The sequence below is a fragment of the Phyllostomus discolor genome, chromosome 11 (assembly GCF_004126475.2).
Source record: "Phyllostomus discolor isolate MPI-MPIP mPhyDis1 chromosome 11, mPhyDis1.pri.v3, whole genome shotgun sequence".
Lineage (NCBI taxonomy): Eukaryota > Metazoa > Chordata > Mammalia > Chiroptera > Phyllostomidae > Phyllostomus > Phyllostomus discolor.
In genome coordinates this window covers 71961757-71978287 of record NC_040913.2, presented here as the reverse complement: position 1 = coordinate 71978287, position 16531 = coordinate 71961757, and the positions used below count along the sequence as shown (strand labels likewise).

Sequence of the window (16531 nt, the reverse complement as noted above, 5' to 3'; positions counted from 1 at the left end):
TTTAAAAATATGGGATTGACTTTGGAAGCAGGGTGTAAAATAATAATCCCAAATATTAATCTGATAAGAGTATTTAATATAGTGAAAGTGGCAAATGTGGCGAGACTGTTTTCTTAATGTTGCTTTATTCATGCTGATATGAACTGTGTAATCCAGAACAAAAGTTAGAAAACTTTATCAAATAGGAAATTATTAGAAAGTTTTGGCAATTTCTAAGTAACCAGATTACATTTTTTCTTTTCTAGACTCGCTGCTACTACCAAGGATCTGTTGAAGGATATCCAAACTCTATTGTCACACTAAGCACGTGCTTGGGACTGAGGTTATATAGTTTTTACTGTTGATATGTGAACATCATGGTTATGATATTTGGCTGCATTCACTGAGCTTCTTATATTGATATTAAGTGTGAAATTGGAAGAAAATTCCCATGTGGAGATTATTCAGTTATACTCTCTGCCATTTCTTTTACTTCTCCTCACTTTCCTCACTGACCAGAGAATTTCTTTCCATAAAGGTTTAGATTTTCTGGTGTCCTTGCTCTCTATCTTGTTTTTTCTTAACTACAGAAATGACAATTGAACATTTTGACTACAGCAAGTTTGAGGAGGTAAATTTAAGCTAGCTTATTTTTCCAGCACATAGAATGTTTTTGATACCAACCATGTTCCAGCTTCTAGCCTAGTATGTGTAGATATAAGATAAAGATAAACCAGGCAAGCTTTTTCTCAAGGAAAATCATCTTTAGAGAGAGGAAATCAATTCTACATAAACAAATAATTACTAATATGGTACTCATTTTTCTAATAATTCCAGTATCTGAAAATCTCTACTATAGGGTTTCCTCCTTAGTACTGAAAGAGTTTTCTATTATGTCAGGAAATTTTTTACTCTCATTTTGTAGTATTGATCCTTGTTTCACACACACAAAAAATGTTCCTCAGTGCTTTTACATGGAAATCTGAAATTTGGTTTTTAGGGAGTAGTTACTTGAACTGTTATTACCTGATTCAGGGAAGAATAGTTAAAAAAGTTATTTTACTCTTTAAGGTCATGTTTTAAATTTCCTATTCAGACTATGTGCATAAACAATTAATGTATTTTCATAATAATTGCTAAATATTATTTTTATAAATAAATTTGCTCACTATGTAACCTTTTATTATCTTTTCCTAAAGCAATGCAAATCCAATCTCTATACTCTTTCATTAAGTCACTGATTTGGAGGACCAGACAGAATGACTCGATCAGTGTGAATGCTAGCACTGATCACATCATTTCTGCCGCTTTTATAACTACAGAAATGAAATGGGAAGTTAATTTTGTGGATCGGTGGAGATCTTTGATCTCTTCAGAATCATCTTCAAACTATAAGGAATTTGGGTCAAAATATTGAGCTCAAGCATGTTCTGTGTTTTCTCCTTTTTTCTTTTTAGATTCTGTAAGAATTTAAAAAAATGGATTAAAAGCACTTAATTTTTTATCCTTAACTTTACAGAGGAATACTACAATTTGAAAATGTTTCTTATGGAATTGAGCCTCTGGAAACTGAAGTTGAATTTCAGCACATTCTTTATAAATTAAAGAATGAAAACACTAAATTTGCAGTTCATACTGAAAATAACCGTGACATAGGACAAAACCCAATGGACTATAACATTTTCATAAGTGAAAAAGTTAGTTACATATGCTTTTTTACTGCTTTCAAGACAGTTTCTTCTTTTATTTATTTAAAAAAGAAATTTATTAACTATCGTATAGCTGTGGCTCATATTTTCTTTTTTCCCCTTTTTGTTTCGTTTGTTTGGATGACCGTGGTTAACAAGATTATACAGGTTTCAGGCGCACATTTCTACAGCACACCTTCTGTACACTGTCTTGTATGTTCATCACCGCAAGTCAAGTCTCTGTCCATCACGATTTATCTCCCCATACCCCCCTCCACCTCTCCCCACCACCCCCTACTTGATAATCACCATGTTGTTGTCCGTGTCCATGAGTCCTTTTCTCTCTCTTTTTCTTTTACTCAATATCCTTAAGAACATCCTCACCTTTTTTTAACCTTATGATGTCCTTTGGCCATACATTCTTTTTCTGTTTGCAACAATCTTTTACTTTTAATTCTTATTTTGCTTGTTATTTATAACTTCCTAAAAATTAACTAGTGTATATTCAATACAAACTTTAAAAATTCAGTCCCTGTTTTTGTCTCTATATTCTCAAAATGTGTTCATTAAAGCCAATATTTATGAAATTTGTACCCATAACCAAGAAGTTAGCATTAATTAAATTATAGATGTTATTAAAATGTCATAAGCAGGATTGTCACATGTGGCCAGGTAAATTGTTCAGTGTATACACTGTGTAACTGCATGTTTTGGTCCTCATGAAAGTAATTGAGTGTGATAGTAATTTTGTGCCAAGTAAAAGTTGCATAAATATGCATAGTTTATTAAAGAGATATATGGCATTGTTAGTTGTTTACAGTATACATTCTTCTCATTTTAAATAACAAACTTCTGAGTTTCTCTGGACATGTAAAAAAAGACTACATTTCTTAACTTCCCTTGCATTTAAGTAGGGCCATGTGATAAAGTTGGGGCTAAGGCCATGCAAGCAGATGTAATACATGTTATGTCAGGATTGAATTATAAAGGAAGGGGGTTTGTAGTCTATTTCTGGTTTTCCCTTTCCTTCTGACTGCATTGTGGACATGTTGATACATCATAGTCCACAAGGATAATAATGATACTGTATGTGGCAGAGCAACAAGGTAGAATGAGCCTTGCTCCTGAATAATTTACAAGACTAAACCACCATTTTCAGACTTTTTAAAATTGTTATTCAAGTATAATTGTCTCCATTCCCCCCCCACTCTCCCCTGCCCCACTCACCCCCACCTGCCCATCAATAAATGAGTGGATCAAAGAACTGTAGTACATTTATACAATAGAATACTACTCATCAGACTTTTTTGAGAAATGAAATATTCCAATATTATTTAACCCAATATTATTTTAACCCGTGTCTCTGTTATAGCATCTGATCCTATGTCCAAAATAATACAGGAGTCAAATGTATGGTGAAATGAGGGTGCAGCACCAAAGAATTCAATGCTGTCACATATGTGTATATAATTAAAAATGAAATTTTGTTAACTAAATACTAAAATTTCTCTTTCCTGTCTGAGAATTTAGGAGGGTAATTTACAATGACTTAGATTACCCAAACCACAGTGGACAGTGTTAGTGCTCTGCCCAGGTTCCCTCGGAGCACTTAAAAAGAATTTAAATTTAAATTCTTTATGGTACTTTTGTGGATATAGGGAGGGAGGGTGGGATACTCTGTCTTTGTGCTTTTGTTTTCAATGTCTAGAATCTGGGACTCTTAAAATGTATTTACACTTAAAACTGTTTTGCTTCAGTTGTATGACATGCAGTTGACACACAAGTGTGTTAGTTAAACCATACAACATAGTGATTTGACATATGCATATATTACGAAATGATCACTGCAATAAGTCTAGTTACCACCCATCACCACATACAGCTCAGAATCACTTACCAGAGAGATGTAAATCAAAACCACAATGAGATATCACTTCTCAGCTGTTAGAATGGCTATTATAAAGTAAGACAAGAAATAACAAGTGTTGTTGTGAACGTGGAGAAAAGGAACCCTTCTGTTGCTGGGAATGTAAGTTGGTACAGGTACTATGGAAAACAGGATGGGGATTCCTTGGAAAATTAAAAATAGCTCTATTATATGGTTCACCAATTCTACTTCTGGGTATATATCCTAGGAAGCAAGTGGGTACCTTGAAGAGATATCTGCCTTCCCATGTTCATTGCCAACTTTATTCAAAAAAGCCATGATATGGAAATAACTTAAATATCCATTGATGGATGAAGGATAAAGAACATGTGGCACACACACACACACACACACACACACACACACTTGAATATTACTCAGTGTTAAAAATGAAGGAAGTCCTGTCTTTTATGACAACGTGAATGAATGTTAGAAATGTTATGCTAAGTAAAATAAGCCAGGAATGGAAAGATAAATACTTCGTGATCTCATACGTGGAATCTGAAATGGTCAAACTCATAAATGCGGAGAGTAGAATGTTATTCGCCAGGAGGTGGGGGGACAAAGAAAAGTGAGGAAATGTTGGTCAAAGGGTATAAAGTTTCTGTTATGCAGAAAAACTAATTTCTGGAGATTTAATGTACAGTAATCTGACTATAGCTAACAATACTATATTGTAAACTTGATACTTGCTAAAAGGGTTGATCTTACATGTTCTCACTGCACACACAAAGAAAGACAATGGTAACTATATGAGGTAGATATGGTAATAAGCTTTATTTTGCCAATTATTTCACAACTTATACAAATCAAGTCTTATACCTTAAATATGTATATTATTTAAATATACCTTAAATACACATATACATATTTATATACATATACATAAATATACATATTTAAGGTATACTTAAATAAATATATGTATGTATAAGGTATATTTGTCAACCATACTCCCTAAAAATGGAAAAAAGATTTTAAAAGTTCAGAATAAATAACATGAAAGATTTTATGTTTTTAAATACTATTTTTCTTCTTTTTAGGTAGAAACATCTGTTTCAGACTTAATTCCTCTTTATCTAGAAATGCATATTGTGGTGGACAAAGTTTTGGTATGCATTTTTCTTTACTTTTACATATATGGTATTAATATATGATTAACCCTAGCTAGATAGGAACTTAAAGATTCTAATCTTCTTATTTGTATGTCATAGACTCAACAGTGGAAACATTTGCAGACTGACAAAACATATTCAAAATTATACTAGTTGTATCAGAAGTGTTTTATTTGAAATCTTTTTTTTAAGATTTTATTTATTTATTTTTTAGAGAGGGAAGGGAGGGAGATAGAGAGAGAGAGAGAAACATCAATGTGCGGTTGCTGGGGGTTATGGCCTGCAACCCAGGCATGTATCCTGGCTGGGAATCGAACCTGCGATACTTTGGTTCGCAGCCAGCACTCAATCCACTGAGCTACACCAGCCAGGGCTTATTTGAAATCTTTAAAAAAAATCTTTTTAACTGTTCTAATCCCAAAGCAGCCTCAAATCTCTGAGAATAGATGGATAGTAAATCTCAGACATATTACATTACATATTTGTATTTAAATTTAAAATTCTCTTTTTCAGTATGATTTCTTGGGCTCTGATAGCATGGTAGTGACAAATAAAGTCATTGGAATTATTGGCCTTATAAATTCAGTAAGTATTTTCCTTTCATACTAGTTAGAAAAGTTAATACAAGTTTTGAAATTATAATTTCTCTCATCTTTGTGGCATTTCTTTTTTTTTTTGGAGAAATACAACATGTATTATTTATGCTTATATCTACTAATAAAGTTCTTTTTTATTGTTGTTCAGTCACGGTTGTCCTGCCTTTTCCCTGTTGCTCTCCTTTGCCCTGCCCCCTCTCACTTCCACAGTCAGTCCCTCCCCCATTGTCCCTACTCATGAGTTGTCTATTCAGGCATTTCTGAATAATTAAGTCATACACACAAACTAAGCATGCACTTGTCAAAACATTGAATTCATTTCTTGGCTATGTAAGATAACACAAAGGTTGTTTTTTCATGTATTATCTCTTTTGTTTTTAGGTATTTGCCCAACTTAAAGTTACTATTGTGCTGTCATCACTGGAGTTGTGGTCAGATAAAAATAAGATTTCTACAGTTGGTGAGGAAGATGAATTATTGCGTAGATTTTTAGAATGGAAAAAATCGTATCTTACCCTAAGACCTCATGATATTGCATATCTATTCATGTAAGAATTATGTTTCAGTATTCTTAGAAAACAAAAATCTGAGATAATTATGTAGCTTTATTTAGGGAATTTTTATTCATTTCTCACTATTCCAAAGGGAAGGCAGTAGGAGGTTAGGAAAAAAAGGTTTTTGAGAAAGCAAAAGTTAGGGGAGATTATCACCAGTTGACTGGCCTTATAAGAATGTTCAAGGGAAATCTTTAGTTGAAATGAAAGGGTGCTAATTAACAATAGGAAAACATATGAAAGGAGAAATCTCACTGATTTCTAAAGTATATATATCATTGGATATACATATATATCTCCAGACTAATCTAATATTGTAAAGATGGAGTGTGGAGGTTTAATCACTTACAGAGCTACTTATGAAGGTTAAAAAACCAAAGTAGTAAAGATAATTATAGCTACAATAATCTGTTAAGGGATACACAAGATAAGAAGATATTAACTGTAACACCAAAAACATAAAACATGCAGATGGAATAAAAATGCAGTCTTATAATATGATCAAACTTAATTTGTTTTCATCTTAAAATAGACTATTACAAATATAAGTTATTTTATGTAAGCTTCATGGTAACCACAAAGCTAAAACCTATAGTATATACACAAAGGATAAGATAAAAGGAATCTAAGCATACCATTACAAAAAATCATCAAATCTCAAAGGAAGAGCATAAGAGAAGAAGAAATAAGTAGAAGAATTATAAAACAGCAGAAAGCAATGAATAAAATGGCAATAAGTATATAGCTGTCAATAATTACTTTAAATATAAATGGAATAAAACCTCTAATCAAGAGACCGAGTAGCTAAATGGATAAAAATCAAGACCCACCTATATGCTACCCACAAGAGACTAACTTCAGAAATAAGGATGCACACTGACTGAGTGTGAAGGTATGGAATAAGATATTCCTTCCATGCAAATAGAAACCAAAAGAAATCTAGGGTAACTATACTTGTATCAGACAAAATTTACTTTAAGATAAACTGTAATATGAGACAAAGAAGGTTGTTATATCATAATAAAGGGGTTAATTCAAATAAATATGTTTTTATTTCTTTTTCTTGATTAATTGCTCTGGCTAGGACTTCTAATACTATGTTAATTAATATTAGAAAAAGTGGCATCCTAGTCTTTAATACTATGTTGAATAATGTTGGCAAGAGTGGGCATCCTAGTCTTGTTCCTGATTTCAAAGGAAAGACTTTTACTTTTTCACTTTTAAGTATGATATCAGCTGTTGGCCTGTCATATAAGGCTTATACTATGTTGAAGTATATTTCTTCTCTACCCACTTGAGAGTTATCTTAATAAGTGTTGAATTTTCTCTAATGCTTTTACTGCATACATTAAGATAATTATATGATATTTATCCTTAATTTTGTTGATATGGATTATCACTTTCTTGTTTTCATATATTGAGCCATCCTTGCATCCCTGGAATAATCCCACTTGATCCTGGTGTACGATCCTTTTGATGTACTCTTTAATTCAGCCAGCTAATATTTTGTTGAGGATTTTGCAGTTATGATAATCAGGGATACTGTCCTATAATATTTTTTTCATAGCATCTTTGTCTAGTTTTGGTATCAGGGTAACTCAGGCCTCATAAAGTAAGTTTGGAAGTGTTCCCTCCATTTCTTTTTTTCAAATAGTTTGAGAATGGTTGTTATTAATTCTTTAAATGTTTAGTAGAAGGCACTTGTGATGCCTTATGATCCTGGGCTTTGTGCTTTGAGGAGGGATTTCTTTTTTCTGCTTCAATTTAATTGCTAGCAATTGGTCTGTTCAGAAAATCTGTTTCTTCTTAGTTGAGTTTTTGAAGGTTATACATTTCTAGAAATTTATCAATTTTTTTCTAGGTTGTCCAGTTTGTTGGCATGTAATTGTTCATAGTGTTCTTTAATGATCCTTTATATTTTTGTGGTGTGAGTTGAAATATCTCCTTTTTTATTTCTGATTTTATTTATTGAGCTCACTATCTTTTTGATGATCTTAGTTAGAGGTTTGTAAATTTTATTTATCCTTTTAGGGAACCAGCTCTTAGTTTCATTGATTCCCCTCCCTAGTTTTAGTCTCTATTTCATTTATTTCCACTCTGATCTTTATTATTTCTTTCATTCTACTCACTTTGGTTTTTGTTTGTTCTTCTTTTTCTACTTTCATTAGTTGTAAAGTTAGATTATTTGGATTTTTTTTTGAGGTAAGCCTATATACCTATGAACATCCCTCTTACAAGTGCTTTTGCTGCATTTCTTGTGTTTTGGAAAGTTGTGTTCTGATTTCCATTTGTCTCAAGATAGTTTTTTTAAATTTTCTGTTTGATTTCTTCTTTGTTCCATTGGTTGTTTAGTAGGATTTTATTTATTCTCCCTGTTTTTGTGTTTTTTTCTAATTTTCTTTCTGTAGTGTATTTCTAATTTTATGTCATTGTGGTAAAAATGCTTTATATAAGTTTAATCTTGAGTTTATTGAGGCTTGTTTTGTGGCCTAATATATGGTCTATCCAGGAGAATGTTCCATATGCACTTGAGAAAAATGTGTATTCTGCAGTTTTGGGTGAAATGGTATACAAATGTCTATTAAATCAACCTGGTCTACTGTAATATTTAAGGCCATTATTTCCTTATTAATTTTTTGTCTGGATGATCTATCCATTGAGGTGTGGTATTAAAGTCCTCTACTATTATTGTATTACTATTAATTTCTCCTTTTATATACATTAATATGTACTTTATATACTTTGGGGGTCCTCTGTTGGGTGCATAGATATTTACAATTATTATATTCTGTTTTTGATTGACCCATTATCATTATGTACTATCCTTACGTACAAAATGTGTCTTGTTTTACATTGTTTGTTTTAAAGTCTATTTTGTCTGATATGAATATTAGTAGCCCAGCTTTCTTTTCATTCCTATTTGCATGGAATACTTTTTTACATTTGTTCACTTTCAGTCTGCATGTACCTTTCTATTTAAAGTAATTCTTTTTCTAGGCAGCCTATAGATGGGTCTTTTTTATTTTATCAGTTCAATTGCCCTATATCTTTTGATTGGAATATTTACTCCATTTGATATTTAAAGTAATTATTGGTAGGTATGTGCTTATTGCCATTTTGTTCATTGTTTTTGGTTGTTTTTGTAGTATTTTTCTGTTCCTTTGTTTTTTTAACCTGTTTCTTTGGTTTATTGGGTTTCTTTAGTATTTTGTTTGGGTTCCTTTCTCTTTATTTTTTGTACATTTTTGGGTTCTGGTTACCATGAGATTCATATATTTCCATCTATATTTATAGCAGTCTATTTTAGGCTGATAGGCATTTGGGTTCAAACATTTCTTAAAAGCACTGCATTTTTACTACACCATGCTTTATGTTTTTGACATATTTTATATCTTTTTGTTTTGTATATTCCTTGATTATTTGTTGTAGGTATAGTTAATTTTGATACTTTGTCTTTTAACCTTCATATTTGCTCTTTAAGTGGTTAATTCACTGTGTTTATTATATATTTGCTTTTACTCATAAGATTTTTTTTTCTGTATTTTTTTATGTCTGGCTATGATCTTCTCTGCACAAAGAAGACCCTTTAATATTTCTTGCAAACCCAGTTTAATGGTAGTAAATGTTTTTTTTGTTTGTCTGAGAAACTATCTCTATTTCAATTCTGAATTATAACCTTGCTGGGTATAATATTTCAGCTCTTTAAACATTTCCTGCCACTTCCTTCTGTACTGTAGAGTAGCTGCTAAGAAATTAGCTGATAGCTTTATGGGATTGCTGTTGTGTGTGGCTTTTTGTTTCCTTCTTGCTACCTTCAACATTCTTTTTATCCTTAACTTTTAACATTTTAATTACAGTGTGTCTTGGTGTGGACCTTTTTGGGTGCATCGTTTGGAAGTCTTGGTACTTCTTGGACCTGGATGCTTGTCTCCTTTCCCAGGTTATCAAAGTTTTCACCCATCATTTCTTCAAATATATATAATTTCTGGTACTTTCCCTGTCTCTTCTCCTTCTGGAATCCCCATAATGGGAATATCAGAGTGCTTGATGTTGTCCCAGAAGTCCATTATAGTATCTTAATTTAATTTTTTTTTAATTTTGCTTTTCTGATTGGGTGATTTCCACTGTTCTGTCTTTCAGGTTGCTATTCTGTTCTTTTGTATTAACCACTTTGATGTTGATTCCTTCTAAAGTACTTTTCATTTCTGATGTTATATTCTTCATCTTTGATTGGTTATTATATTTTTAACTCATTGTTGATGTTTTTTTTCTGACCTTTTCTCTTCTAAAGTTTGTTGAGCGTCCTTTTGACTATTTCTTTGATGTTTTAAAAATCTGGCCAGCTACTTCTCTGTTTTACTCTTGCATTTTTTTTTTATTTCTTCAGCAGGGTGTATTCTCCTGTCTCTCCAGTTTGTTTGACTTTTGTGTGTTTGCACTTTTGAGTTAGATGAAATAGATATCTCTCCAATCTCAAAAAAGTGGCCTTGTGTGAAAGTGGCTTATGCAGACCAAGTGCTGGCTGGTTTTGGCAGACTGGCTGGAATTGGAGCAGCTGGGTTTGGTGCCTGGTATGCTGCCTGGCCAGAAAGTGTGGGTTCTGGGTGGGGCAGCCTGGTGTACACATGTGTGCAGTATCTCCTATTGTTCTGGCTCTCCATGGAATTGGGTGGGACAGCCTGATGTGTGCATGCTTCCTTGCCCTTCTAATTCAGATGGAGTGTCACTGTATGCACATGGCACACTCTGCTGCTATTATTGTCTATTGTCCAAGCAGTGTTTGGGTGAAACTGCTCTGTGTGTATAGGCCACAGTGTCCTACTAGTTCTGCACTTTCTCTGGGTAGGGAAGGCCTGTGTACAAGCACTGCCACACCTTGCAAGCTTCATACTTTCACTGAGCATGAGAGCCCTATGTGCAATTGCACTTATAGTCCAGTGGGTGTGCATAGCAGCACCCTAATATTCCAGCTGGATCAATTTCTGGGTGGAGGGGTCCTGTGTGTGCGTGTTATGACTCCTGCTTGTTTATTTGGGAGGTAGGTCTGTGGGTGGAGGCTGGGTGTGTGCTATAGTGGCTCTGCAGGTTGGCCAGAGCACCTGGATAGGGCTCTTGCCCACTGTTCAAGTGCAGGGGAAAGATGAACAATGGAACTCACTGGTTTCTTCAGTCCTGGAGAGCATACTCAGCTCCCAGAGTGCTCTTTCAGTTCCCCAGCCTTCTTTATGTGGTCTCCTCTTTTTTGTTGTGTACAAGCTTTTCCAGTTGGCCTCCAGATGTCTCTCAGGAGGAATTGCTCTAAATACAGGTACATTTGATGTATTTTGGGAGAGGGTGAGCTCAGTGATCTCCTATACCACCACCTTGGACCCACCTTACATCACATTTTGATTATCCAGTCATCTGTCAATGAACACTAAGAAGTAGGCTCTTGGGCAGCGTGTGCATGGCTGGGGGTATTCACTATACTCTCACTTTCCCCTGGGGGAGAAGTCATGGCTGAGGGCATCTCTCTTAGCATTGAGCTCTGCTGCTTTTAGAGAATTATGACATGGGTAAATTGAAGATATGCTTACTTTCTTCAGCGCATCTATTCTTGGATTTTTTTTTTCTCTAGTGGGGCACTATGACTCTTTCTCTAGATTCTTGCACTCTCACAAAGTAGTCTCATCTGTGGATGATTGTCATAATCATTGTTTCTGTGGGGAGATGGGGGCTGAAAACTCCTATTCTGCCATTTTATGTCATTCCATGAGATTTATGCTAGTATATTATCTCTACTTGCTTGTAGTTTATAGGAGAAAAAAAGACTTGAGGTGGGACTGATTCAAAGAAATATATAAAAAAGGTCAAATTAAGAAACTGGTAATTAAATTAGAAGTGAAATGCAGAGTTAGGAACACTTAAATTTAGATAAAGGAGGTTGAAAGCTTTCCAGGTCATGGAATCAATGAGACTAAACAATTTTTAGTTATTTTCAAAAGTATGGACCTATAAATATACTCACAGTTGAAACTGTAGCTGAACATTTGAAGGAGGGTAAGGATATAAGAAACACTGAAAAATTAAAATAGTAGATCTTGAGAAGTGACTTGATGATGAGACTGGGTGGTGGGCAGTAGTAAGTAAAAATGAACTATTCTTGAGTCCAGTTCAGTAAGGGTATGAACAGAATTTTGGGGGAAGTCTCATCTATTGGGAGAACTATCTTATATGAAGAGAGTGTAAACAATACTCAGACATCGGAATGTAAAGCCAAAATTAGTGTTAGGAGTGAATACTTGAAAACAAACAAACAAACAAACAAACAAACAAAAACTTGTGAAATCAACATTTGACTTCCAGGGAATGGAAACACCAATGACATCACGAGCTGGGAGTGTGCTGTTTTGTCCACTGTGCTATACAGTCTCCATCTCTATAGAGTTTATAAGGACAAATCGTTGTACCTCTTATCCTATTAAAGACACATGCTTAAATGAAGAAAAAGAAAACAAGTGCAGGAGGGGTTAGGTAAAAACAATATCAGAAAGACAGAATAAGGCAGCCGTGGGAACTCATGCAATTGTGAATTAAAGTGCAGTCGACACCAAAGGGGCACTTCTAGTTGAGAATTAGGTAACAAGCTTTTTTACATGCATCCTGGAATGTTTGTTTTGCTGGGGGCTCTAAAGATGACATACTTTATGTTTGGAGTGTATATATACCTTTGTGTTTGAGAGTATAGCTCTGGATTCAGATTGTTGAAGTTTAAATTGTTTAGAAGCACCTATCACTTGTGTTATCTTGAGAATGTCATCATACCTACCATCTGATGTTTGATTTTTTTCCATTGGGGGTATAATAATAAGTATTTTACTGGCTTATTTGAGTATTAAATGGAATATTTATGTAGATCTCTGAAAATAGTGCTATTATTATACAATTTATACGGGCTCTTACTCAAAGGAGAAATAATACTAAGTTGTAGAACAAAGTAATTTCTATGAGCAACTGGTGAGCTTTTCTATACAAGTGTGAATATTTTCAATCCATACAGTAAAACTATTTTTTATTGTCACTCAGCAAAATGCTTATGATCAAAATGTTTGATCAAAGGCTTTGGTAGCCTTAGCCATTGTGATGAGAACAGTAAAGGAAATGAACAAAATCTTGAATTTATTGATTATCTTTTACAAATCCAGACTGCTTAATTTCTTTCTTTTTATTCTCTTTCCTTCCTCCTCCCCTCCTTCCCTCACTCTTTCCCTCCTTCCTTCCTTCCCTCCTTCCTTCCTTCCGTCCTCCCTCCCTCCCTCCCTCCCTCTCTCCCTCTCTCTCCCTCCCTCCCACCCCTCTCTCAACAAATTAACAAACAAGTGCTGGCAGGGTTGTGGAGAAAAGGGAACCCTAGTGCACTGTTGGTGGGAATGCAGACTGGTGCAACCACTGTGGAAAACAGTATGGAATTTCCTCAAAAAACTAAAAATGGAACTGTCTTTTGATCTGGCAATTCTGGATCAAAATTCCACCGCTGGGATCATATCCTAAGAATCCTGAAACACCAATTCAAAAGAACCTATACACTCTAATGTTCATAGCAGCACAATTTTCAATCGCAGGGTGCTTAATTTTACTTAATTAAGAATACTTTCCTAATTTTAAACAATTAAGAAAATATGGGAATTTTACACCGTGGTTTGGTTCAGAGTTGGATTTTATGAATTACAAACAAATTATTAGCAGGAATTCTCACATTTGAATTATTCATCAAAATGAATTATAAATGTATACTTATTTTTTTTTTAGGTATAGAGATTATCCAGATTATGTGGGAGCAACATTTCCTGGAAAGATGTGTGTTTCTAATTATTCTGCAGGGATTGCTTTGGTATGTAATTATTTATGTATTGATAGGATTGAGGGTGGGAGGTAGGGGTGGGTGGGGCAGGGGAAAGTAGTAGGGGCAAAGTGGAGACAACTCTACTTGAACAACAATAAAAATTATATTTGAAAAATTAATCAACATTTTATAGTTTACATATGCATTTATTTTCAATTCCTGTTAAAAACTGAAGTGTATGGAAGGAAGAGTCTTGTAGAACAAGTGTCTTGTTGCCATTACTTGGAAGTTAAAGTGAAATAAAAGTATATACACATACACTCTTTAAATTATAGCATAACTAGAGCATAATCATGAAAAATTATCTGCAAAGAAATTTGTGAAACCTAAATAGATTTGTTTGTAGACATAAAATTAGAGAAATAGTCCTACAGATAAGATAGTTTCAAAATCAAAACAAATGATCAAAAGTATAATAAAAGTTTTTAAAAATAGGACTTCTGGCCAAGATGGAGGCATATGTTGACACACTGTGTTTCCTCCCACAACCAAGATAGAGACAAAAACAATTTAGAAACAGAATAACAACCAGAACTGACAGAAAATTGATCTGAATGAAAGTCAGATAACCAAGAAGTTAAAATAGACATGTTCATCCAGAGTGGTAGGAGGGGCGGAATCTGGCAGCCGGGCATGGGTCGAGGCACTGAGAGCAGAGAGCATTGGGACCAGGCGTGTAAGGCATCCAGGGGCTCGAAAGACCGCAGCAGGTGGACCCTGAGCATGCAAGCAGCAGCTGGCAGACCCCAGCCTAGGGGTGGCGACTGGCAGACCCAGCAAGGTGGCAGTTGTGAAGCAAGGCACTGTGTTCAACCCAGGATCCCAGCGCTGGGGAATAGAGTCTTGGGGCACTGATTCAAAATACCTGTGGGGTTGAGGTGCAGGGAGAGACTCCTAGCCTCACAGGAGAGGTTGTTGGAAAGTCCCACAGGGTGCACAAGCCCACCCACACGGGAATTGGCACCAGAGGGGCTCAGTTTGCTTGGGGGAAGCAGTGGAAAGGACTGAGGTCTCATGGAGAGCGAAGTAAGCACTATTGTTCCCTCTTGGACCCCGCCCCCACATACAACATCACAATCCAGCAACTGGGGTGCCCCACCCTGGTGAACACCTAAGGCTCCGTCCCTCATAGGCGCAACCGGACCACAGGGGGGAAGAAAGATGGCTGAAAGAGAATTGAAATCACCGCAATCAGTACTTTTAAGGGACCAAGAGATAGCCAACCTATCAGATGCACACTTCAAAGCACTGGTGAATAGGATGCTCACAGGATTGGTTGATTTTGGTCACAAATTAGATGAAAAAAATGAAGGCTACAATAAGTGAAATGAAGAAAAATGCATAGGGAACCAATAGTGATGGAATGAAAGCTGGGTCTCAAATCAATGGAGTGGACCAGAAGGAAGAAAAAAAATATACAACCAGAAAAGAATGAAGAAATAAGAATTCAAAAAAATGAGGAGAGGCTTAGGAACCTCCAGGACATCTTTAAATGATCCAACATCCGAATTATAGGGGTACCAGAAGGAGAAGAGGAAGAGCAACAAGTGGAAAAGTTATTTGAACAAATAATAAAGGATAATTTCCCCATTCTGGCAAAGGAAATAGGCTTCCAGGAAGTCCAGGAAGCTGAGAGAGTCCCAAAGAAGTTGGACCCAAGAAGGAACACACCAAGGCACATCATAATTACATTAGCCAAGGTAAAAATGAAGGAGAGAATTCTAGAAACAGCAAGAGATAAGGAGACAGTAACCTACAAAGGAGTTCCCATCAGACTGTCAGCTGACTTCTCAAAAGAGACCTTACAGGCAAGAAGGGGCTGGAAAGAAGTGTTCCAAGTCATGAAAGGCAAGGACCTATATCCCAGATTGCTCTATCCAGCAAAGCTTTCATTTAGTATGGAAGGGCAGATAAACTGCTTCTCAGATAAGGTCAAGTTAAAGGAATTCATCATCACCAAGCCCTTATTTTATGAAATGTTAAAGGGACTTATGTAGGAAAAAGAAGATAAAGAAAACATGTATAGTAAAATGACAGCAAACTCACAATTATTAACAACCATACCTAACACGAAAACAAACTAAGCAAACAACCAGAACAGGAACAGAACCACAGAAATGGAGATCACATGGAGGGTTAACAACAGGGGAGTGGGAGGAGGAGAGAGGGGGAAAAGGTACAGAGAATAAGTAGCATAGATGGTAGGTAGAAAATAGACAGGGGAAGGGCAAGAATAGTATGGGAAATGTAGAAGCTAAAGAACTTATGACACGTGGACATGAACAAAAGTGGGGGAATGTGGGTGGGAGAGGGTGTGCAGGGTGGAGGGAAATGAAGGGGGGTAAATGGGACAACTGTAATAGCATAATCAATCAAATATATTTAAAAAGTTTTAAAAAATACTTCAAACAGTATTAAGAAGAAACTTTTATGTGTCTTTTAAATGTTTATAGTATTTAGCCCTGGCTCGTGTGGCTCAATGGATTGAGCACTGGCCTGTGAACCAGAGGGTTGCCAGTTTGATTCCTTGTCAGGGCACATGCCTGGGTTGTAGGCCAGGTCCCCAGTAGGGGCCATACAAGAGTCCACCACACACTGATGCTTCTCTCTATCTCTTTCTCCCTTCCTTCCCCTCTCTCTAAAAATAAAGAAAATCTTAAAAAAATAAACTTAAAAATAAGCATTGTACTTAAATATTTTATATATAAATAAATTATTGGTGCAGTTAGGTACAGCATTGAAAGGTAAAGTAATTTGAGCCACTTACCCACCCAATTCATTCTTTTAAAA

The 16531-nt window shown here is 35.3% G+C and overlaps 1 protein-coding gene across 1 annotated transcript in view; it reads left to right on the top strand.

Annotated features, from left to right (window-relative positions):
- The window catches only part of LOC114508759 (disintegrin and metalloproteinase domain-containing protein 32), a 109401-nt gene that overhangs the window by 30749 nt on the left and 62121 nt on the right, over positions 1-16531 (top strand). Inside the window, exons 6-11 of the mRNA XM_036011104.1 lie at positions 246-322; positions 1499-1676; positions 4638-4706; positions 5223-5294; positions 5687-5853; positions 13648-13729. Coding sequence (XP_035866997.1) covers positions 246-322; positions 1499-1676; positions 4638-4706; positions 5223-5294; positions 5687-5853; positions 13648-13729 — 645 coding nt within the window. The remainder of the gene's footprint in view (positions 1-245; positions 323-1498; positions 1677-4637; positions 4707-5222; positions 5295-5686; positions 5854-13647; positions 13730-16531) is intronic.